Source organism: Malus domestica, chromosome 04, assembly GCF_042453785.1.
Source record: "Malus domestica chromosome 04, GDT2T_hap1".
Taxonomy (NCBI): Eukaryota; Viridiplantae; Streptophyta; class Magnoliopsida; order Rosales; family Rosaceae; genus Malus; species Malus domestica.
Window position 1 is genome coordinate 30,015,935 of NC_091664.1, and position 21,862 is coordinate 30,037,796.

At 37.0% G+C, this 21,862-nt stretch overlaps 4 protein-coding genes and 1 long non-coding RNA gene across 5 annotated transcripts; 1 reads left to right on the plus strand and 4 right to left on the minus strand.

The window, feature by feature from the left end:
* Positions 1-113: 113 nt before the first annotated feature.
* On the minus strand, positions 114-1,886 carry LOC103408664 (small ribosomal subunit protein uS19x). Its single transcript, XM_008347499.4, has 4 exons — positions 1,649-1,886; positions 1,378-1,526; positions 1,155-1,212; positions 114-557 (listed from the first exon to the last, which is right to left on the minus strand). Exons 1-4 carry the CDS (start codon positions 1,649-1,651, stop codon positions 309-311), a joined length of 459 nt encoding a protein of 152 aa, XP_008345721.1. The 5' UTR covers positions 1,652-1,886; the 3' UTR covers positions 114-308.
* Positions 1,887-5,199: 3,313 nt separating this feature from the next.
* On the minus strand, positions 5,200-8,088 carry LOC103434337 (uncharacterized). The gene is made up of 3 exons (XR_011579842.1): positions 7,876-8,088; positions 7,476-7,543; positions 5,200-5,703 (listed from the first exon to the last, which is right to left on the minus strand). It is a non-coding gene; the product is annotated as an uncharacterized lncRNA (long non-coding RNA).
* Positions 8,089-10,500: 2,412 nt separating this feature from the next.
* Positions 10,501-11,621, plus strand: LOC103434179 (histone H1.2-like). The gene is made up of 2 exons (XM_008372491.4): positions 10,501-10,683; positions 10,785-11,621. Exons 1-2 carry the CDS (start codon positions 10,609-10,611, stop codon positions 11,376-11,378), a joined length of 669 nt encoding a protein of 222 aa, XP_008370713.3. The 5' UTR covers positions 10,501-10,608; the 3' UTR covers positions 11,379-11,621.
* Positions 11,622-13,564: 1,943 nt separating this feature from the next.
* Positions 13,565-17,057, minus strand: LOC103434180 (uncharacterized). The gene is made up of 8 exons (XM_008372492.4): positions 16,519-17,057; positions 15,656-15,925; positions 15,330-15,456; positions 15,039-15,100; positions 14,697-14,906; positions 14,373-14,494; positions 14,138-14,276; positions 13,565-14,032 (listed from the first exon to the last, which is right to left on the minus strand). The coding sequence occupies exons 1-8, from the start codon at positions 16,846-16,848 to the stop codon at positions 13,871-13,873; spliced, it is 1,422 nt and encodes a 473-aa protein (XP_008370714.3). The 5' UTR covers positions 16,849-17,057; the 3' UTR covers positions 13,565-13,870.
* A 643-nt stretch (positions 17,058-17,700) lies between these two features.
* On the minus strand, positions 17,701-21,438 carry LOC103434181 (protein WVD2-like 1). The gene is made up of 7 exons (XM_008372493.4): positions 21,207-21,438; positions 19,603-20,104; positions 19,145-19,233; positions 18,958-19,048; positions 18,791-18,862; positions 18,528-18,638; positions 17,701-18,230 (listed from the first exon to the last, which is right to left on the minus strand). The coding sequence occupies exons 2-7, from the start codon at positions 20,098-20,100 to the stop codon at positions 17,916-17,918; spliced, it is 1,176 nt and encodes a 391-aa protein (XP_008370715.3). The 5' UTR covers positions 20,101-20,104; positions 21,207-21,438; the 3' UTR covers positions 17,701-17,915.
* Positions 21,439-21,862: the final 424 nt, after the last annotated feature.

Consider the following 21,862-nt stretch of genomic DNA (forward strand, 5'->3'; position numbering starts at 1 on the left):
TGAACCCTCGTTATCAAAACCAAAATTCTACTACGACATGCACCTGATAGATGAAGCGTTGAATGTACAGTCAAGGATCCAACAGCAATTTAAGAATCACAACATGAAACACATTCAGATACTAATAAACTTGATTGAAAGAAAATCTTTATCCGATAAATCCTACAAGCCGGTCGACTTTGACATTGTTTACAGAACGATAAAACATTCAAAAGATATCGATAAAGGAAAATCCAAATCCATAACTTAATTAAAGGGTCTCAACATCTGATATCAGGGAACAAGTGATCAAGGAGGAAGTAGAAACTTCACTTGAGGGGAATGAACCTGGAAGAGTGAGTGGCACCAATACCGGGCCTTCCGTGCTTGACAGGCTTGTAACTTATGGAGAACTCAGCAAGATAATGACTGATCATCTCAGGCTTGATCTCAACCTGGTTGAAGGTCTTGCCGTTGTACACACCAATGATGCTACCAATCATTTCAGGTACGATGATCATGTTCCTGAGGTGAGTTCTAACAGGCTCCGGTTTCTCACCAGGTGGGGCCTCCCTTTTCTATTCCAAAACGCATGGAAAACCAATAATAAATACACAGATACGCTCACAATAAGTTTGCTCTTAAATAAATAAACATGGCAAGGCAATAGAGTTAGAACAAACATTCGTAACGAAAAAAGTAAATGATTGCAGATGTTAAACTTGTTGCAATACGTCCTAGAACATGAATTACTTAAAGACTCTCAAGAAGGCACCGATAGCAAATCAAATAACAATTAGAGATTTTTGTTGGGGCGTCTACATATAATGAATCCTGCATCCATTGATACAAATTAAGTTCATCTACTCTTCACCACTCATACTACAAAAGAGACTAAATTTAAACCAAGATAAAATGAATTTCGATTTCGTTCATTTCTAGCGTAGTTCTATATGAACTTCTCAATCATCGCAAGACACTATTCCGGATTTATAAGCTGAGACAAATAATTCCGGATTTATAAGCTGAGACAACTAATTGATCACAAATTTAAACCATAATTCTTGATTCGAAACACCACATTAATCGATTAATCCAAACACGAAATTAATGACAAAAGCCAAAAAAAAAAAAAAAAAAACTGAAACAATTGCCGAAAAGATAAGAATTCTTACAGCTTTGCGAAGCTTCTTGATCAAAGCCATTGGCTTTCTCTTCAAACCTCTCTGGAACCTGAACCCATTTCATCACCCCACCGAAACAGTACAGCATTCAGCATAACCAAAACCAAAACCAATTGTACAAACTAACAAGTATAAATAGATATATACATACATCTATACATACAAGTACAGGTATTTATACATATTTATTCGTAGATTCACAATCTGTATGTACCTTCTGCGAGCCCTGGCAGGGAAGAGCTTGACAAGCTCATCAGTCGACATATCGAGAAGCGCATCCAAATCTACGCCTCTGAAGCTGAACTTCTTGAACGTCCTCTTCTTTGGGACTCCTGCCGCCGCAACGTCAGCCTCCACATCCGCCTGGCCAACAAACCACCGCCGCGAGCAGTCAGATTGATTCCCGCGAAAAATCGTACACAAAAGTTATAAAATTGGAAAACAGAAATGCTTGATTGAGAAATGTTAAGGGGGTTTGAGCTCACCATGTTTGCTGAAGACGAAGAAAAACCCTAATTCGCAGAGGTAGAGAGGGAGGGAGAGAGAGCGAGAAAGAGAATCGGCGACTGGCGGAGTTGCAGTGGAAGTGGGGAAATTAGGGTTTTTATGGTTGGGTTTATATAGGTCCTCGATTTAACGGGTTTTTTGCTGGAGCTTTGGAGGAGTCGGATCCGCCCCGAATATCCGTATCTCCACGGGTACTAGACTATAGAGTCCGTTCTGGTCCTCTCCCGGGCTTGCCTATCAAGTTTGGGCCTATTGGGATTGTTTAGTTATAATTGGTTGCTTTTTGAAAAGCTTAAAAGCAGAATTTCTACGGAAACTTTAATGAAAAGATCCCGATACTATTTATTTTAATGAAAAATTATATTTTTGTATTAAAAAATTAATCATGGTACTATTAATTTTACCCTTTATTTTGTCCTTATCATTAAAAGTCAAAATTTTCAAGTTATTTTCATTACTTTTCGTAATTTCTAACAGTTAAAAGTGTTGTTAACGAGGTTTGATGAAAAAATAGAAATTTCGAGTATAGAAGCACTTCTAACAAAAGCGCCGATCATCATAAGTGTTATTTATAAAAGCAACCCTAAACAACCTCTCTTTTTTTTCTTTTTCTTTTTTTCTTATTGTTTAGTTTGTCCATGTTTACATGTTTACCTTATACACAAAGTTGTTTCGTCTTCCAACTTGGCTCCTTCGTATTGAGTTGTTGTTGGAGCGTCTAACCAACGATTATTTCCAATCTAAGGCATGACTTGGTAGTTAAGGAAGTTGCCTTAGCTTAACCAATCTCTTGAATAATTGCATTTTTAGAGGCCAAATAAAGCTTCTAGCCCCTAACCCTTGCCCTTTCCACTAGACTTGCTCTTAAATCCACATTCTAATGCCTAGAAAGTAAGGAATCATTTCTACAAGAGGGACTAGCTAGTTGATTCCATACCAACTATACAAAGTAAGTAAATGTGTCATTAGTAACGGAGTCAGTTTGAGGTCAATGACTGCTCATGACTCCAACAGCTTCCTAATCTCGAACCCAACTAAAGAGAGAGTGAACAATGTTGAAGTACAACCTATTATTGCTTCTTCCTTCTCCATTTTTCTTCTTTATTTACTGTGTCTTTCCTTCTCCTTTTTCTTCTATGCAACCCAATGGTGCATTCTCAATGTAATGCTTCACTTAAAAAGTCTTGGCAAGTAGGTCTTGACAATCTGCTAGCATGGATACATCTTGACAGAAGCAAATGCCAGAAGAACACAACAACTATCAATAGATGTTGTCACAAGCTTTCGACAATGCTGGTAGATTTTGACAGATGTCGACAAAATGCTCGACAGAATTGTGCAATGAATTTTGTTTTTATAGAACTTTTGATCCCTTTGTTGTAAACTCTGCCACTACATGTCATAAAGAGTGTTCACGCTTCTTATCTTAAAATTGGTAAATAATTTTTCCTATAATATTATAAGAAAACAACATTGGTGGATCAATTAAATCTAGTGTATGCCATCGTTGCTTTATAAGAAATTTCTCAATGTTCATTTTGATGTTCTCCTTGAGTGACATGGCACGACGCCTGAAAGCTAAAAAAAAATCGAGGCAGGGTGGGAAGCCAAATGGCTGGTTTGGTATTGTTGTGCTTTAAAAAAAAAGCTACTGTGTGAATAAGCGGCTGTGCTGTGAGAATAAGCGGCTGTGAAATAAAACAGCAGAGTGTTTGGTAAACTTTTTTTGTAAAAGTGCTTTTGAAAAAAAAAAAAGTGTTTGGTAAACTTTTATGTAAAACAGCTGTGACTGTGTGAAATGACCAAAAATGGTATAATACTATATGTGCTATTAATTTAATTTTCTTAACAAATAAAAGTGAATTAATAAATATACTTTATTTTTAAAAAAGAAATATTTATAAACTTTATCTTAAATATTAATTAGTATGACAAACTACTTCAATTGAAATATTTTAGACTGAATAGCTAGGATTCATTAGTACAATATTGTTAATGTACTTGAAAGTAGTCTAATTAGATGCATTCATGAAACTTGCTGCTATTCTATTTCTTAATGCTTCTATCTCATGGGATCCTTCAACTTGATAATTTTGGTATTCTTCATCATCATCATCACTACTATCGCTCTCTTCACAATAGTCCATGGGGTCATCAAAATGACAATCACGTTCAGAATATCTCCGTTTGTAGTTATGAAGAGCCATTGTAGCAATGATAATCTTGACTTGCTTATTGAACGGGTAATTAAGTATATCCCTTAAAATTGCCCATCTTTTCTTCCATACCCCAAAAGTTCATTCAATGATGCTCCTTAGAGAAGAATGCATGTGGTTGAATACCTCTTTATGACCCGTTGGTTCGGGACCCCTACGAAAATCTGGGCGATGATATCTTTCACCTTTATATGGTCCCAAATAACCTCTCATTTGTGGGTACCCCACATCTACCAAATAATATTTTCCTGAAAATTGAAAATTTTGTTTTGTATTGTAATAATTATACAAAGTGAGTATGCAAATTGTTATAAATAAGTATGAAGATTACCATTTGGAGGCTTTGGAAAGTTTAAATTTGGATTCCGTAACACGGATAAAAAAAACCCTTGTATCATATGCAGTGCCTTCTCATCTGGCACAAGCAAATGTGAATTGCATGTCAAAATTACACGCAGCCATAACATTTTGTGTCGATATTCCTTTCCTACCAATGTATGGAACTTGATCCGGAGGTGGTATTGAAGTCTCAACATGTACTCCATCTATGACACCAATACAATCCTAAAAATAATAACATAGAATAAAATCGTCAACCTACACTTATAGTTTGCAAACACTTATAGTTTACAAATAAGTTAGAAGACGAGTCAAACTTTACCTTAAAATGAGGCATGTATCTTGTATCTCTCCTTATTTCTTGGGGAATGCCACGAAACTCAAAATTCATCGGTTTGATAACATCTATTGTCATCTTACATACGATATCTAACATAACACCAAAATATCTACTAACAGTCTCCCCAGAATGTTGAAATCTCTCTTGCGCTAATCTATTTTTCACACCATGTCCCAACATATGCAAGAACATTCATAATATTTCAATTGCATTCATTTTCCTTGAACCTTTCAATCCATAATTAGTTTGCAAGTCATTGGATAATCTATAAAAGACATCTTTGTTCATCCTAAACATTTTATAGCATCGCACATGATTTCCTTGTAGTACTTCCATTAACCAAATATTACCTGTTTGGGAAGAATTCATACACATACTTTTGTGGACATATTTTAAATAATATGTTTCAACAGCTCTCGCTACAGCGCATATAATTACACCATCCTCTAAATCCTGAACATCATCATCAGAGGTATTCATATTGAATATACACCTGTAACCTAACACATAATTCAACATTCCACAAGTCATAATCCAACAATCACTAAGAAGTCATACTCCGACATTCAAGAACAAGTCATTGTTCAACATTTAACAAGAAATCATAATTCAACATTCAACATATAATCCAACATTCAATAAACATGTAGCAACATTCAATACATAATTTTAATGCAAAGTACAAACCACACATATAGTCCTAATTCATAGTTTTAGGCTTTTAGTTCCCTATTGTTCTTTGTTGAACATATATTTCAACCAAGTTAGCTGGACTTCAGGATCTTTCATCGTGCCAAACACCTATCGCTTCTCTGCACTGCAAAATAAACATGTAGCAAAGTTTTGCAGCACCTCCAATTTTTTTCCTTTCTTGTTTTGCAATTCTCCTTGGTTAGCCGTTCTTTTTTTTTCCCTTCCTACTAGCTTGCCTTATATCCTGCATGGTCTCAATTTCATCCTCATCATCTGAATTAATTTGTCCTATAGATTCATTTCTTGTATCTAGTGGTAGTACTCCAGAGGAAGGTGCCCAGGCATGTTCACCGGTAGCAACTGTGTTCGAGAACATCCTATCTAACTCGTCCTCCATCTCAGGACTAATGCCTTTTTTTTGGAATTTTCCATATTCTTTGTTTATCTACAAGTAAGAAAGAATATGGTTAAGACATATTGCATGATATCATAATACATATTAAAAGATAAATACACAAACCTGAATTTTATTATTCCACCACTTATCAGAGGCATCAACGGTACCCTTACTTGAATTCCACCCTAGGCCAGTTTCTTTACCAACTAGCTATTTCCACAACTTCCACTCATTTTTAAGTGCATCCCACTTATTTTTAAGTTGCTTTCTTTCATAATCATGCCCTGTTTCTACCTTGAAGTTAGCTCTAATATTTGCATATCTATCTTTGTCAAAGTGAGTGCCTGGACGATGTCCGGCCTCAACCTCCTTGATGCAAATATCACAAAATATAGATATATTGTGGGCATTCCATGTAGCAATAGGATTTGACGAAGATGCCCCCTTCTTTGCCATCGATACCAACTAGTGATTTGTAATATAACCAAGAAATAACCAATAAACGATCCAACTACAAAAGATTACATCACAGTTTGGGAAAAAAACTGGACCATTAATCACAAGATTAAATTTCAGAACCGGTTATAACTCATTAAAAGATCAATGTTTATTGGAATACAAACACATGCTTATATGGATACCCCACAAGTTTACCAAATGTAATTTTAGTCCATGTGATTTTCCATACAACCATTTGTTATACAAGACTACTTGGACACAACAATTTACGACCATTAAAGCATTCTAGACTAAATAAACATTTCATCACACTAATTCATTAAGTGGAAGTTAGTTTGAACAGAAGAGAAAACTTATAATAAAAAGGACCACATTATTGAAAGAAAAAAAAATATGTTAATTAACATATAAGTTTGAAAAGTGGTTCGATTATTCTTTGGAATTTCAGAATGTAATGTCAACTATCCTTGAAGAATTCACACGATGAACCATAAAAATACATGAAACTTCATTAACACATAGATCAACCATAAAAATACATGAAAATTCACATGATGAATAAGATAAAAATATTCACTTGACTATTATTATTTTTTTAGTAGACAAGAAGACTGAAAAATGATCTAATCCTAATCTCTGAAAACCCTTGTTTCAAGTAAGAGCTGAAAGCCAAACCAACAAACACCAAAAAACCTAAAAGAAAAAAAGATGAACACACCAGAACATATAAACACCATAAAAGTGAAGCCCACTGTAGCATGGATCCAGCCAGAGAACAAACAAGCTAAACAGTTCAAACATTCACAAGAGGTACAATCAATAATAATGGGGACACCCTCTTGACTTCTATAACCAAGAAGTATTATTTGTCTGTTACACCATTTTCTTCAAAAACATTAGGCATGTGTGTGTGTGTGTGTATTTTCATCGAGTGGTTACAAGTTCATCTGCAAGATCGAAATCTAATCTTGGCTCCTAATCTCCAAAGAATGACAAGTCATTAATCCTCCCTTGTCCTAGGCTAGACCAAAAAAGCTCAATATAAGTGGTTTCTTTCTTCTCACCTGCAAACACTCCATGCTCAAATTTAACAGAAATCAGCTACCCTAATTTCATTCTTTCAAGTTTTGGTCTTCTACTTTAATCCTTAGGTTTCATGAGAGGATATGTACCACTACATTCAAACACAAATTACACAATCGAATATGATCACGAAAATTACAAAATGCTTGAAAGAAAACTCATTTCAAGTGCAAACTAATACGTAAACACATAAACCAAATACCATTTAAATGCAATCATAAAACAGATTTATCAAAAACATGAAATCCGAATTTTGTACCAAGACAAAAATAACCCACCTGTTCGAGTACAGCCTCAGCGATGTCCTCAGAAACCCACTTCCTTCCAGAGAGATAAGATACGAACACTGACAAAGGGATGACAAATCAGAAGCACAGTTCACATATCAAAACCAAAGCAAAGCTTTATAAAAAATTATCCTTTACCTAAACCCAAATCAGAAGCAGACCTTCTCAATTTTTCTTGTTTCCTCCACAAACCCTAATTTTTTCCCCAATTATTTTTTTCCACAAACCATATCACCTCCCACAATTAATTTTTCCCCACCCTCCATCCCAATTGTTTTTCCCGACACCCATACCCTCATCCCTTTGCTCTTCCCACCCCTTTTTCCCTCTCCCATCCCCAAAGTTAAAAATCCAAACAAATAAATAAATAAAATTTACAAGAGAAGCTTACCAAACTAACTTGGAGAACGAGAGAACAAGGGAGAACGCTGGTTTTGGAACGAGAGAACGAAAGAGATCTGGTTTCCAGGTTTGGGTATGCGAGAAGAGAGTAGACAAAAAAGCAAATTTGCATTACTGAAGGCGAGAAAGGCGGAGAGCTGCGACTGTAAGGAATGAGGGCAATTTTGGATTATTGAAAAATTCATTAAACCTACACTGTTCACCCGTGTTTTTGGTTTGGGAAGCTGCAGCTGTTTTTTGGGAAGCTGCAAATAGCAGCTTCAGGTTTTGGGCTTCTTTTCACCTTAAACTTAAAAAAAAAAAAGCTGCTTTTGGAAAATTTACCAAACACTTAAAATCCTTCTAGCTTTTTTTCACCCTAGCTTTTTTTTAAGCACCTCATTCCCAAACTGCACCAATGACAAGTAAATGCGAGCTTATCCTGCCATGTGAAGAAAAGTTTATGAATCTTCCACTAAGTGCCCTTAAAAGAAAGGATTTCCATTTTTTTTTAAATGGAATTGTGACGCTCACACCAGATCGAACTTCAATGATTTAAATCGTTTATTTTTTAAGTTGCACCTCATAGATCATTCTTGCAAAATATTAGTCAGTTCGAAAATATTTGAGACATCTAATTAAGTTCAAAGAAATTGACGAACACTTTGTTTTTTTTTTTTTGGTTACAAACATTTTTTTTTAATACATCGATATTTTTACACTAAGGAAAATAGGAGTTCGGCTAAGCCACACAATGGGTAACCTAATTTGGTATTGAATTCGCCATCCACGAAATTCGAACCCAAAACCTCTCACTTCCAAGTGAAGAGGAATACTACTAGACCTTCGTACTAAGTGGCCGAACACTTTGTTCTGTAAGAAACAAGTAAATAGGCAAATGTTTCGGATTGAAATGAATTTTTGCAAGGATAATCTATGAATCGAGATTAACAAAAAAGAACGTTCGAATCGTTGAAGTTCGATGTGGAGTGGGTCCCACAACTAATTCCTTTGAAACAAAAAAAAAGAATCTCTTCTCTTAAAGGATCTGATACACTTAAGCATTTGGGATATATACTTATTAAGCCGTGAAAACTCCTCACCTACCCAAAATTAAAAAGTGAATTTTTCGGTTTGCGTTGTGCCAACACACACGTCTTGTTGAATTTATCAACCCTGACCTCTCGGCAGAGTTACATTTGTGCCTTCCCTATTTTCTTACATTTTCCATTTGTATAGGTTACTAGATTTCCTGAAAACGAAACAATGAGTGAACAATCAAAATTGAACAAGCACCTTTTGGCTAATGCAGTTGTGATTAGTGAATTTTCATCGTACATATGCCGTTATTGAAATCATTAATTTTAAAAAACATCGCTTAGAGATCATCTCTGTATTAAATCAATCAAATTTGCAATCCTTTACTATCTCATATGTACTGAACAAATCGACAATTTTTGTAACAATTAAGATTTTTATACAATGAGCAGCTGATTTAGAAGAAAATGTCATATGCGCTTAATGAAAGGTAACTATGGAAGGACAATACTTCTCTCATATCCCACTAATGTGCATGTCATCATTTCACCGTACAATAAGAAAAATCGGAATCGTTTATTCTCTTTATCATCATCCACATAGCATCTCTAGAAAGCTCTATTTCATTCTGATACCATTTAGTCATCCATATTGTAATATGTGATGAATCGTCAATTTCTTTTATTCAAATGGATGACTAAACAATTTTCAAATCAAATGAATTTGTATAGAAGTGGTTTTTAGATGATAGTAATTAGAGAATGAACAATTTTGATAATAATGTTTGTATGATGAAATGATGTCATGTTAGTAAAAAAAGAGGAAAATCATCGAGAAAGAGATGTATTATACAATCTGGAATGGCTACATTGTTTTGTGTGGTTCCTCAAAGAACACCTCAAACATGAGTCGACTTGTGCTGGATGAATTAAATCATAACAAATTATACACATGCTTGTGTTCATATGAAAATTAGGTATCACAAACTATCACACTATTCAAAATATGTTCAACTTCATCGTCCTTCTGATCGACATTTCGTGACTCATTCGTTGTCGGAATTTCACGATTCTTGAACCAATTCACTCCTCTAACGATCCAAGACCAAAAAATAGAAAATGTATTTAAAACATTCTCGTAAAATCTAATCAAACTCAAACAAACTCCAAAGAAACCCTAGTTTTGACCAATTCATCTTCAAATCCAAATTTCTCCCAATCCAAAATTCCAAATCCACCAACCAAACACTCATTAGAAAGCTCACGTTCTAACCTTCACAAACATCAAAATCTCACTAAAATCCATCAACTACCCAAAAAATTACACCCATTACAAATCAACTCAGAAACACAACCTAAAATCCCCTTTCAAATATTTGACAACCCAAACAAAATGTAGCCTTCAAACAAAAGCATAAGCGGTCAATCCTATCCGAGTCACGCCCAAAACTCTCATCCCAACCGCAGATAACCCCTCGATCTGACGACCCGAATTTAAACACTTGCAGATTTCTCGATCCGGATAGCACTGCTCTCGACCAATCAGCGCTCAGCACCTACCTTTCACCTCCTCCCCATATAAACCACCTTCGCCCCAAACTTGTATTTCACATTTCCCGTTTTCTGTTTCTCTCCATCCAAAATCCGTAAAAACCGTTCCGATTCCGCTTCCGAGTTAATCGTGTCAAACCGCCGAGTCAACGACCATGACTGGAACTGACGTCTCCGCCGCCAAGGCCAAGAAGGCGAGGTCTCCGCCCGCACACCCGCCGTTCGTCGAGGTACGTGATCGGAAAATGGGTATTCTGGTTTAGTTTACGATGTTGCCGTCTGTTTTGTGTTTTCGGAGGCTGATTGCGATGTCGTTTTTTGTGGTTTTCAGATGATCACGGTGGCGATTGTGGCGCTGAAGGAGAGGACGGGGTCGAGCCAGTACGCGATCACCAAGTTCGTGGAGGAGAAGCACAAGAATCTGCCGCCGACCTTCAGGAAGCTTCTGCTCTACCATTTGAAGAAGCTCGTGGCTGCCGGAAAGCTCGTCAAGGTGAAGAACTCGTTCAAGCTGCCTCCGGTTCGCGGCGCCGCTCCGGTGAAAGAGAAGACGGCCGCTGCACCGAAGCCTAAGAAGGCGGCGGTGGTCGCCAAGCCGAAGACCAAAGCGGCTGCGAAGCCCAAGGCGAAGGTTGCGTCCAAGCCCAAGTCGAAAGCGGTTGCTGCTAAACCCAAGTCGAAAGCGGCTGCTGCTAAACCCAAGTCGGCAGCTGCGAAGCCAAAGGTGAAGAAGGCGGCGGCGGCGGCCAAGCCTGCTGCCAAGGCGGCGAGAACATCGACGAGGACGTCGCCGGGGAAGAAGGTGGACGTGAAATCTAAGGCTAAGGCGAAGAAGCCGGTGGCTCCGGCGAGAGCTGTGAGGAAGCCGAAGAGTGTGAAGTCTCCGGTGAAGAGGAAGGCTCCGGCGAGGAAGGCGAAGAAGTGAGATAGTCTTAGAGATGGTGGTCCGTGACGTTTCTCGAGAGGGGTAGTTTGTGTAAATTTGTTCAGGGAGTGAGGGTAGTTTGGGAATGGAAAAGAAACAGCGTGTGTGACACAGAATTTGTAGGGTTTTATTATCTGATTTGTTTGTTAATTTTCCAACAACTTTGGCGGTTGTTATTTGCCAACTTTTTTTCTGTAGTATGAATGACATGATGAATGAGATGCTTATTGTTCATAACAAAAATGACTTGCAATTTATATCAAATTATGTCTACATGGATATGATGTTGGGTTACTACTACGCATGCCTTCCAGTTACCACCTATCAAATTACGCGTTAGTTACGTATTACACGTTTTAAATGTATTTATATATATATTTTAAATGTATTTATATATGTAAATTAACAAAAAGAAAGTTAAATATTTGAAATAAATGAATAATCTTATATTATGCTAGAAGAAATTTCTCATAAATCAATTAAAGCAGCTGAATCTACATAATAAAATTAGTCTTTATTGAATTTACATTAAAAATAGATAAAATAATATTTAATAAATAAATCAGGATGCAACTTGGATTTGGCCAATCCAAACCTATCTATGTCCAATCCGACTTTAAACCCGAACAAGTGGGTTTTTTTTTTTAAATATAACTCGTCCAAATCCAACCCAATTTCAACTCGTTCATTGATTTGATTGAGTTGGGTTGATCATTTGCTCGTCCATCTCCAACAAACCCAACCTAACTAACCAAACTCAATCTAACCAAATTGTAACCCATATCAATTAATGCTCATACTACACCCAAGCGAGCCAAGTCCAAAAACCAACGCCCTTTCTAATATTTATGAAATTAAAGTAAGTTAGCTTTGATTAGTCAGCACATATTCGTAGTTTCTAAATCCTAAAGTTTTATAGTATATTGATTTATGAAATTAAAGTTAACTAGCTTTGATGCTACTTGGCTTAATTGTTTTAGAAATTATTGGAAACTAAGTTGTTACAAGATTAAACTTAAAAAAGTTGGGCAATCCGAACCCAACCCAAGTAAATCCTATCCCAATTAAACCTGAGTCCAAATGAACCCGAATGAAATCCAACCTGAACCCGAGTCTGAATTGTAAAAGTTGGGTTAGGATTGAGTTGACCTTCCAACCTGTCCAATCTGCCTGAGTTGCATCCCTATAAACAACTGATTGAATCACATTATTACTTGCCCATTGTGAGGCTAAACCCACTCATTTTCCCTTAGTGTAGATAATATCGTTTGTTAAAAAAAAAATCATTTGACTACTAATTTAATCACATTATTATCTGCGTGCGAAAGACTTTTTTTTATAACCGGCATAACACGTCTCTAAAGATGTTTTGAAAGTGTTTAAAAATAGAGAAAATAATATTTAATGAATAACGGATTGATCATATTATTGCTAGTCTATTGTGAGGTACTAATTATTTAAAAAAAAACTGAACAAAAAAATTAATTATTAAAAAAAATACTATTAAAATGATGAAAATACCCCTGCCATATTTTATGCATTATTTTGGATTGTCTTTGAAGTTTTTTGTTTGAGAGGGCAATTCTACCTTTTTATTTTGTGAAGTTAGTGACCACAAAAAAATACTGTTCATTGGGCCCTTGGCTTTGTATATAAAAATTAGAATGGATAAGTTTTTATATATTTCTACAATTTTGGCAATTTTAGGGGCTATTAGAATGGATAAGTTTTTTAGGGTCATCTATTTCAATTCTTGCATGCAAAATGATTGATTGGTTTTCTACCTATTATTCGGTAGTCTGATTTAGAGAAAATCAGGAGTCTGATTCCTCATTTTAGGTGGGTTTCACATATGTTTTCATTCCATAAATGTTGGCATAACACTTTAATCAGTGTAATTCCATTACTTCATTCTATTCCGCGTATGTATTTCCCCAAGTGTTGGTAAACACTTTGAATCACTGTTTTCCAAAAAAAAAAAAAAAAACACTTTGAATCACTTGGAATGAGTGCAATTGCCACTCCTACCATTCTATTCCACTTACTTAAACACGCCATAATTTGCTGCTAGAATGTTATTTATTGATAAAACTTGAGTGCAGAAAACAGGCGGTGCCTTGATCATCTAATCTAATCCATATTTATTATTATGGTAAGGAACGGGTTGTCCCTTACAAGGCACAAAATTGGATAATTAGAGTTCAATAGACATTCACAAAACTGGATAATTAGAGTTTGATACACATTCACAGGCATCAGATACACGTGTTATAACATGAACACATAGAACGCAATATAACACGAAAACATGAACATGGAAATAAGGCAACCAGCCCCCTAATCTGCATCCTTGACATGGGCCACCTTTTACATACACAGAGGATGCGAAACTTGATCCTCTTTGTATTGCTTCACATTTTGGTGTGAACCATGTGTTGTGGAAAGCTCAATGGCATACAAAATCTCTAACTTTCTTCATGGGATGACGCGGTTTAAGTGGTAAGTTCGTATGCTTGTTCTGTAGCCGTCTGCGTTTCAGACTCCATCCCGGGAAATTGTCCGATATCATGTCCTTTAAGATTTTGAAACTCGTTGCGTAAACCAACAGCAAACTCTTCAGGACGGTCTCCGCTGCTTTGGAAATAGTCTGCAATCTGTATTAAGAAAACCAATTCGCATTCATGGAACTCTTGCTTGCAACTTTCTTTGTATTACTTAGTCTTTTGGCGAAGAAAAAAGAGAAATTCGAAGAGACTTACATGATTGGCAAGAGCAATTCCACTTAAGGCGGCTGACTCGACATTTGAACCCAGTAACCAATCACCGCATATACCAGCCCTTCCGAGAGGATCAAAGATGCAGGGGACGCCGGGTGTATTAGTTGGAAGTGCCGCACCCCTGCATATCCCACATTATCAAAATATTATTAATCCTCTGAATTACAAGAGCATTTCATTCAAGTAAGCATCATAATCGCTTAGTGCAGCTTCTCACCATAACTGGATTCGAGTGTAAAAGGGGCTCTGAAGTGATCCTTTAGGTAATCCGAGAGCATCTTCAACACCCGAAAGCATGCCAGCCTTCACCTTCTCTGCCGTGGCAGTTGGTATATTCTCCTGCACATTGACAGTTAGCGCAACGTCATATCTACTAGTCTTCTAACGAAGTATGATGCATGGCAATTGTGTGTCTAAATTGGAAATCCTCATAACTCTCATTCGTTTCATTTCAAGTAATGATCAAAAGCCTTTCATCTATGCTTTTGTAAACATGCTTGCTCTTGTGTGAACATATGGCTGTGTTTGCGTTGAAATATACCTGTGGAACCTTGTTCCGCTTCCCATAAGTTGCAGTACTAAGAAAGGTCCAACAGTGAGGACCTTTACTTTGGGAACCCTGGAGTTTTGTGGTATTATTTGCCATCCAAGAGACGGAATCAACCCCTTTTACAAAAGCTCCTTCGAAAGGAATTTGAAGTGGATCCTCAAATGCTGCTAGGAGGGCCCATATCGAGCTCAATTCCAGCCTCTACCAGCATCAAACGGACAGGCATTAGAAGAATAGTAGAATACAGTTCAAGACAATTCAATCATGACCGCAAGGGTAATTGACGTAGATATGTGACATCAAATCAATTAAACGCATGGATTTTAGATGTACCTTCATTTGTCCATAAACTAGTGGTAAGCCCGATGATGCAAGTAAGCGGTTTGCACATTTACCTATTGGAAAATTAAATAAAAGAGAAGTGTGAGCACACACATTCAAGAACATATACAAGGGCATTGTGAATATCAGATGCGCACACGAACATGTAGAAAAGCCCCTAACAATGAATTATGCAACGCACTTTCCAAAACGAAAAGAAAAAAAGGCATACAACATTTAAGGTTTCTGTATGATGTGAAGATGCCACAGCAACAGAAAATTACACTTGAAAAGCAATATTACCATTATGTGCGATAACAATCGCATCAAACTTCCCATACGGTTTTCCATTCTCACTCAAATGCCACATCCCATTGAAGGGCTCGAGTTTACTTATCCAGCAAGGTCTCTCCACATTAATCATACGAGCCTGCACCATGTATCAACATTCAACATTCTACTTAGCCATGACATGGTATGTTAAAAACGTCAGACCATCTTAGATTGAAATCAGCATACCTTGACAAGGACAACCATGCCATTGAAGCAACTAAATGTTACCGTATCTTAACAAGTCTAACCATGCTATCGAACCAACTAAGTCTTACATATATAATAGGTTACTTCACCTGAGAAAGTAATGAGTCAGCAACGGGGCGCATTCCATTAACACCTATATACCTTGGAGAAGAAGAAGGAAGCGGAACAAAATTACCACCCACTTCAAGCTCTCCTACCGCACCCTGCCATTCTCGAACCAGACCTTGCTCCAACCACCCTTGAACCAACCCAACAAACTGAGGATCACTGGCTGTAAAGAACTGAGCTGCATGATCAAATATCAGAGGCTGAGGATCCACTACTCTGGTTCCCAATCTTCCTCCCAAACCATGAATACCCTATGATAGCAAATCATTGTCATGTGGCACAAGAAACATTTGGAGCACAAATCCAACTTTCAAATTTATAACTTGGTAAGCATAACTATATATGCATCCCGTTCGGGTTCCTTCCATAGTTTCATTAAGGGCATGCTCGGGATTGCTTTAGGAAGCACTTCTACGCGCTATTCCATGAACCGCTTGAAATTTAGCAAAAAATTGACATGTTTATGATAACAGCACTTCTAGCAGAAGCACTTTCAAAGGATGCACTTGCTAGGTTCTTCTTAAGGAAACACCTCCAAGTGAATTTTAAGAAGCACTTGATTTTTTTTTTTTTAAAGTTCGATATGTTTACATATAAGCACTTTCAGTGAAAGCACTTTTGAGCAAAAATGCTTCTTACAAAAGCAATCTCAAACGAGCTTAAATAGTGGCATAGTAAAGTTGTAAGCTTTTTGCAATGTCTTATCCACAAATGAAAATTCAGAGCAATAACAAAAGTAAATAATCCACACAAATTAAACAGATAAAATTAAAAACACACACACATCAAAACAAACATTACCAATTACAAAAAGCTAAAAACTTGAAGGAAACAAGCAACAAACCGTGTCGAAAACGGTGGAGCGGACGCCGCGTTTCTCCAGAAAGAGAGCACAGGCGAGGCCCGCCATGCCTCCGCCGATGATACCAACAATGGGGTCATCGGAAATTGGAGTGGTGAAGCTCACCTGCTCCTGCTTGAACGTTTTCTTCAGAACCGACCTTCTCGAGGCGCCGTGCTTTTTACCGAACCTGGGGGAGGGTCTTCGGCCGTCTGCGGCGGCTCGTTTCTTGGGTGGTGGTGGTGGTTTGGGCTGGGAGGAGCAGATTATGGTTAGGGGCTTGTGGGTTTTGAGGGGGTGGAGGCGGAGAGAGGAGTGGAAGGAGCAAAGCATGGTTGTGGAGGTTTTGGAGGGAGAGAGATTATACGACAGAAATTGTTAGAGACTGGAGGGAGAGTAATTTATGTGGTTAAAATTGTTAATGTTGTCTGATTACGATGTTGTCTTTGTGGAATGATCTCCCCATAATGTTGTCTGATTTTCTGACAAGTGACAAGATGTGGTAAACATTTATCCTATCCTAATAAAAAAGGTTAAACTTTATTTCATTAATAATGTTGTTTAGAAACATATAAAGACACGACACTTTGAGAAAACATTTGAGTATACGAGATGATTCTGGTTGGGAACGAATTCTAAGTTCGTATTTCATACAACACGTTTTGGGTTCGATTTCTGGCATTCGTGAATCACACGATGGTAGCTAGCGAGAGACCGAAATGCCTCCGTGAATCTTCCAACCCTAGAAAGTGGGCTTAGAAAGTGGGCTGCAGTGGCGAAGCCATCAATTGGTCCCCTAACATTTGAGTATGTGTACAATTATTATTTAGAGATCAAACATTAGGTTTTTAGTCTAGATTGGTTACTAGTTTCGATTTTAGATTTTAGGCCTAATGGTTTTAGACGTTTTTTTTAATATATGACCAACCGAAACGGATCTTCAAGTTCATCATAGTATGTTTACTTACCAAGAACGAGGGAAGCAAGATAATAGAGAAATAATGAAAATTGGATCAACTACTCCCCTGGTTGATCCAAAATCCAATTTCTGATCCTAAATTACAGATTTAAGGCGAGATCAACATATTTTTTTATTCCTCATGCATTAGTGAACATGGAAAAAGTCAGAAATTTCTTTTACCCTCGTACTCATTCTTCGTAAGTAAACATGTTGATAGTTTCACGTGAAACAGAAAGCCTAAACCTTTTATATATAACAAGATGAGATGAGATATGTACCAGTTACCGTTTTAACTTACAAAACCATATACAATTCACAATTAACACAAACCCAAGTAAACAAGTCATTTGAGGAGGAAAGTAAAACAAAAGCTATTTCTCTTCAGTTCATCCAAATGTTAAACCCACCAAATTCAAGACCCTTTTTTTCGCACTTGATGTTAAAGGAAGCTTTGGTGTCCATCGTCATTCGAATCCGATGTCTGCTCGGCGGTCTTTCGAGATGTTTCCGTTGTTTCCCTTTCGTGTTTCGAATGGTCTTTGGTCTTGCAACCGCCAAGGCTGTTTCGCCTCCCGGACTGAGCCTTACTTTTGGGAGGCGTGGATTCTTCCTTATGAGTGCCAAGGCTGTGACGTTGTGCCCGAGAACAGCCTTTCTTTTTTTCCTCTGCGGATGAGTTGGTGATTGCATCGCCATAGCTCTTCCTCCGGCTTAGACTGTTTAGTTTTGGTGACTTGGGCCGAGTGAGCGGAAGCTGAAATCATATACAAGCACACACAAAAGTTCATCTCGCAACAAAAGGTGCAGCTAGTATAAGGAATCGCTACATTACTCGGACTAGGATTACCACAATGATACAATATATCTAGTCCTAAAAAACAGATTAATCGCTTAATCAAAGACTTAATCAAGTTCCAAGTCCCTGTTCTTTGGTTTTATTTTCAGTTGACGTGTGTATCGAGATTTATGTTCTTTCTCTTTTGGGTCAATTTCAATATGTTCTGGAACTCACAAGGAGTCGAACACAACTGACAAGATTTGAAATAGCTACCTTCTTGCGTTCAGCCTTAGGAGGAGGGGGCTCGTAAATGAAACTAGGTATTGGATTTGCTTTGAAGACCATGCTCTTCCTCAGTGCCTTGATGGCTGCTTCTTGCTCTTCCTGAAAGTGTAACGAAGGAAAATGTAAAATATGACTTTTCAAACGGAACTCATCACGTGCGGAAGAATTAACACCCAAAGAAAACGTTGGCCCGTATGGCACCCATGATTAATGCACGGGAAAATAATAGATACTACAGGGATGTGGCATACCTTGGCCCTTGCTTCCCACTGGCTTCTCTCTGCCTCCATAGCTTGATGCTTTTCCTCCAACTTCGAGTAGAACTAGACAAAGGGAATCACATCAGTTACACGATAGATTGTGCGGATAAAAAGTAGTCCTCAAGATATACAGTCACTTGTTTTATTAGAGAAAGTACCTCTTTCCTTTTCTCTATACGTTCGTAGATCCTAAACGTGGGAGCTTGTCCAACTGTAACCTTGAATTTAGGTGTTCTTGATGCAGCAGTTCTATTCTTTGTTAAGGATAATGCTAATGCAATAAACAGTTTCTAATATATGTAGAAAACAAAGAAATTCAAAGCTTCAAATGTCAACCAAGGATACGAGGAAGTCAGAGACCAAATATCTTCTTCATTAGCATGCTTCTTAGTATCATGTTCCGCGCCCTCTCCTGATGACTGAGGTGAAGTTGGCTGAAATGAAATGAGGGGAAAAAAATTGAAATTAGAACCATCTCAAATCTACAATAACGATGCAGTAGTGTTTACAAGCAAAAGTTCATAATTCTTCTCAGTTTCATGATGCTTTTCGAGCCAATGAAACTCATTTTAATTGAGGCGACATTCTTCGTGAGATCATATAAACATGTAATTGAAAACTTCTAAAGAGGGGCATGGTTTCACGCTAGAACAAGCACAAAATCTTACACATTTGCAATACCAAATTACAGCATCAATATTCAGCGACCTCAACACAAGTTCCATATATAATAGACTGACTTGAACCAGCGGATGAATCCTTTAGAGCTGTGAAAGAAAAATATAGTATTTTTACGGTTTTACCTGTGAACTCTTGGGAGGCTCTGCATTTGGAGACTCTGGATTCTTAGTGGCAAGAGGAGACTCTGAGCTCTTATTAGCATCAGGAGACTCAGAATTGCTGGATTTTTTGGCAGTGGCAGTTTCAGCCCCAACAGTCTGATTTGAATGCCCATTTTCAGCAGCAGTGGATTTTAAGTTCAACTTTTTAATGTCACTCGGCTTCGGAAATTCAGGTTTCTCATTTTTGGCATCAGTCGAGTCATCATCAAGATTTGTACTCTTAACAGCCAGCACATTTTGCTTCTCCTCAGATTCCACAGCAACTTTGTTTTCTTCAACAGGGTTCTTCACCTTAAAATCCTTTGATTCAATGCTTTCTTCTGAAACTTTGGGAGCAACGTGGACCTTACCACGAGAAAAACCAATTGAAGTCACCACGACACCATTAATCTTCTTCTCCACCACCTTCCTCTCCATTTCCCCGTTCCCCACCTTTATACCAGTACCTTCCCTCCCCATGACACTGCATGAGAAAAATCAAACACGCTCGTTTGATAAGCTAAGATAATATACTAACAAAGCCTTACTTATTTACAAGTAAATTATTCCATCTTCAAATAGATTTCAAATTCTTCGAATTGACCAAAAAACTTATGAAGCTTTATCTGTTGAAAAACATGTCAAATTAAACCGAGACAATTTCAAGGTACATTAGATCTCCCAATCCATATTACAATGCCAAATACATCTTTTCCAATGACAGTTTGAAGAAACACACGCAAGCGGGCACACGCGCAAAGGAGAAATTCTTGTATAGAATTCCGGTGGTCTTATTTGTTTGCCGGTCACCGGAAACTCCTCAATTTGCTTCTTCTTCTTTTATTTTTTTATCAAACTCAATTATGCAAAGCATTTATACAATTATAATCACATTAAATAAGACATAACAGGAGATAAATTAGGTAAAATTTAAAAAATTCAAGGAACAAGACATCTAAAAAAATGAATTGAACCCAACAAATAAAAAAAATTAATAAAATTAAAGTAACAATTACAAAAGCTAAAGTAAAAGAGGGTAGTTTCAATTTTAAGGTAAAAAAATAAAAATCAAGAGGGAAATTAGAAACTTGATTCAACAACAACAACCACCAAGCCTTATCCCATTAAGTGGGGTTCGCGGTATGAACCTTACAACGCCACTGCCCTCGGTTTTGCGCCAAATTAGAAATTTGATTGACAAAACAAATCTGAGCAAACCCCATAACCAACAATAAAAAAACCATTGACAAAAACATAAAAAGTTCCCATCTTTTACATTTCTGAGCTAAAATTAACCTTAAAATCACCAAAAGAAAAAGAAAAAAAAAGAAGCCAGCTGAGAAAAATCTCTCATTTCGGAGCAAAAAATTCACCAAAAAGATTAAAAACTCAAGTTTGCAGCCAACAATGACAAAAACAGAGAAGCACCCATTAAAGATAGAACCTCAAAGCTCAAAACTTTGCAGAAAAAAGCACAAATTGAAAGACAAAACCACATTTGAGAAATCCCATGAAACACAAACACACGAAAGACAGACAATACCAGAAAGAAATGAATGCTGAGAGATAGAGAGATTTCTTCTTACATTTTTTTGGTCCCGATCTGACAAGATCTTTGAACCCCTTCAAATGGATGTTTTTTTTTTCTTTCCTTCTTATGTTCTTCTCTTTTTCTCTCAGGCTGCTGAGAGAAAGGGTCTCAAATTCTCATGTGGTATTATTGTTTTCTTTTGGTTTTATGTGCTGCGCTGTTTGGCTATATATAGACCGGTCTTTTTCTTCCTTCTAAATTTCTGAACGCCGTGATGGTAATTTTTCGGTCTACTCGGAACATCTAATTGATAGTTATCTATAATTAGATAAGGAAGGTTGAAACACATCTACTATATCTATATAGTAGTATGTTCATAAAACGTAAAATATTAACATTACGTAACTGTATTCTGAAAACTCAAGAAATTTTCTTTGTTTTCTGGTCTTTGGGTTTTGTAATTATAAGTTTTCAATACAATCTATAAGTGGAACATATCAAATAAATATGTCGTTCATTCATTTTATAATATGTAGAATAATAACATTATGTGATTGTATTTCGAGAACACAAAAATTAAAAACAAATCTGTGGTTTTTTAATTTTAGCGGAGTTTGGAAAAAAGGGTAGGGAAATTTTGGGTGTGACATTTAAATGGGATGTTCTAATTTTGGTGTTTGGAACAACAGAAAGTACTGTTTGTTGGGAATT

Bases quoted from the DNA above. Each gene is read 5' to 3' on its own strand.
- LOC103434181 (XM_008372493.4), bottom strand. From the start codon at position 20,100: ATGGGGAGGGAAGGTACTGGTATAAAGGTGGGGAACGGGGAAATGGAG. The intron at 18,863-18,957 runs GTACTTTCTCTA...CCCTTTGTCTAG, and splicing joins GTATAGAGAAAAGGAAAGAG to TTCTACTCGAAGTTGGAGGA. The intron at 18,639-18,790 runs GTATGCCACATC...TTACACTTTCAG, and splicing joins AGTGGGAAGCAAGGGCCAAG to GAAGAGCAAGAAGCAGCCAT.
- LOC103408664 (XM_008347499.4), bottom strand. The intron at 1,213-1,377 runs GTACATACAGAT...AAATGGGTTCAG, and splicing joins CCTGCCAGGGCTCGCAGAAG to GTTCCAGAGAGGTTTGAAGA. The intron at 558-1,154 runs GTAAGAATTCTT...GTTTTGGAATAG, and splicing joins TCAAGAAGCTTCGCAAAGCT to AAAAGGGAGGCCCCACCTGG.
- LOC103434180 (XM_008372492.4), bottom strand. From the start codon at position 16,848: ATGCTTTGCTCCTTCCACTCCTCTCTCCGCCTCCACCCCCTCAAAACC. The intron at 14,277-14,372 runs GTGAGAAGCTGC...TGGGATATGCAG, and splicing joins TACACTCGAATCCAGTTATG to GGGTGCGGCACTTCCAACTA. The intron at 14,033-14,137 runs GTAAGTCTCTTC...TTCTTAATACAG, and splicing joins GAATTGCTCTTGCCAATCAT to ATTGCAGACTATTTCCAAAG.
- LOC103434179 (XM_008372491.4), top strand. From the start codon at position 10,609: ATGACTGGAACTGACGTCTCCGCCGCCAAGGCCAAGAAGGCGAGGTCT. The intron at 10,684-10,784 runs GTACGTGATCGG...TGTGGTTTTCAG, and splicing joins CACACCCGCCGTTCGTCGAG to ATGATCACGGTGGCGATTGT.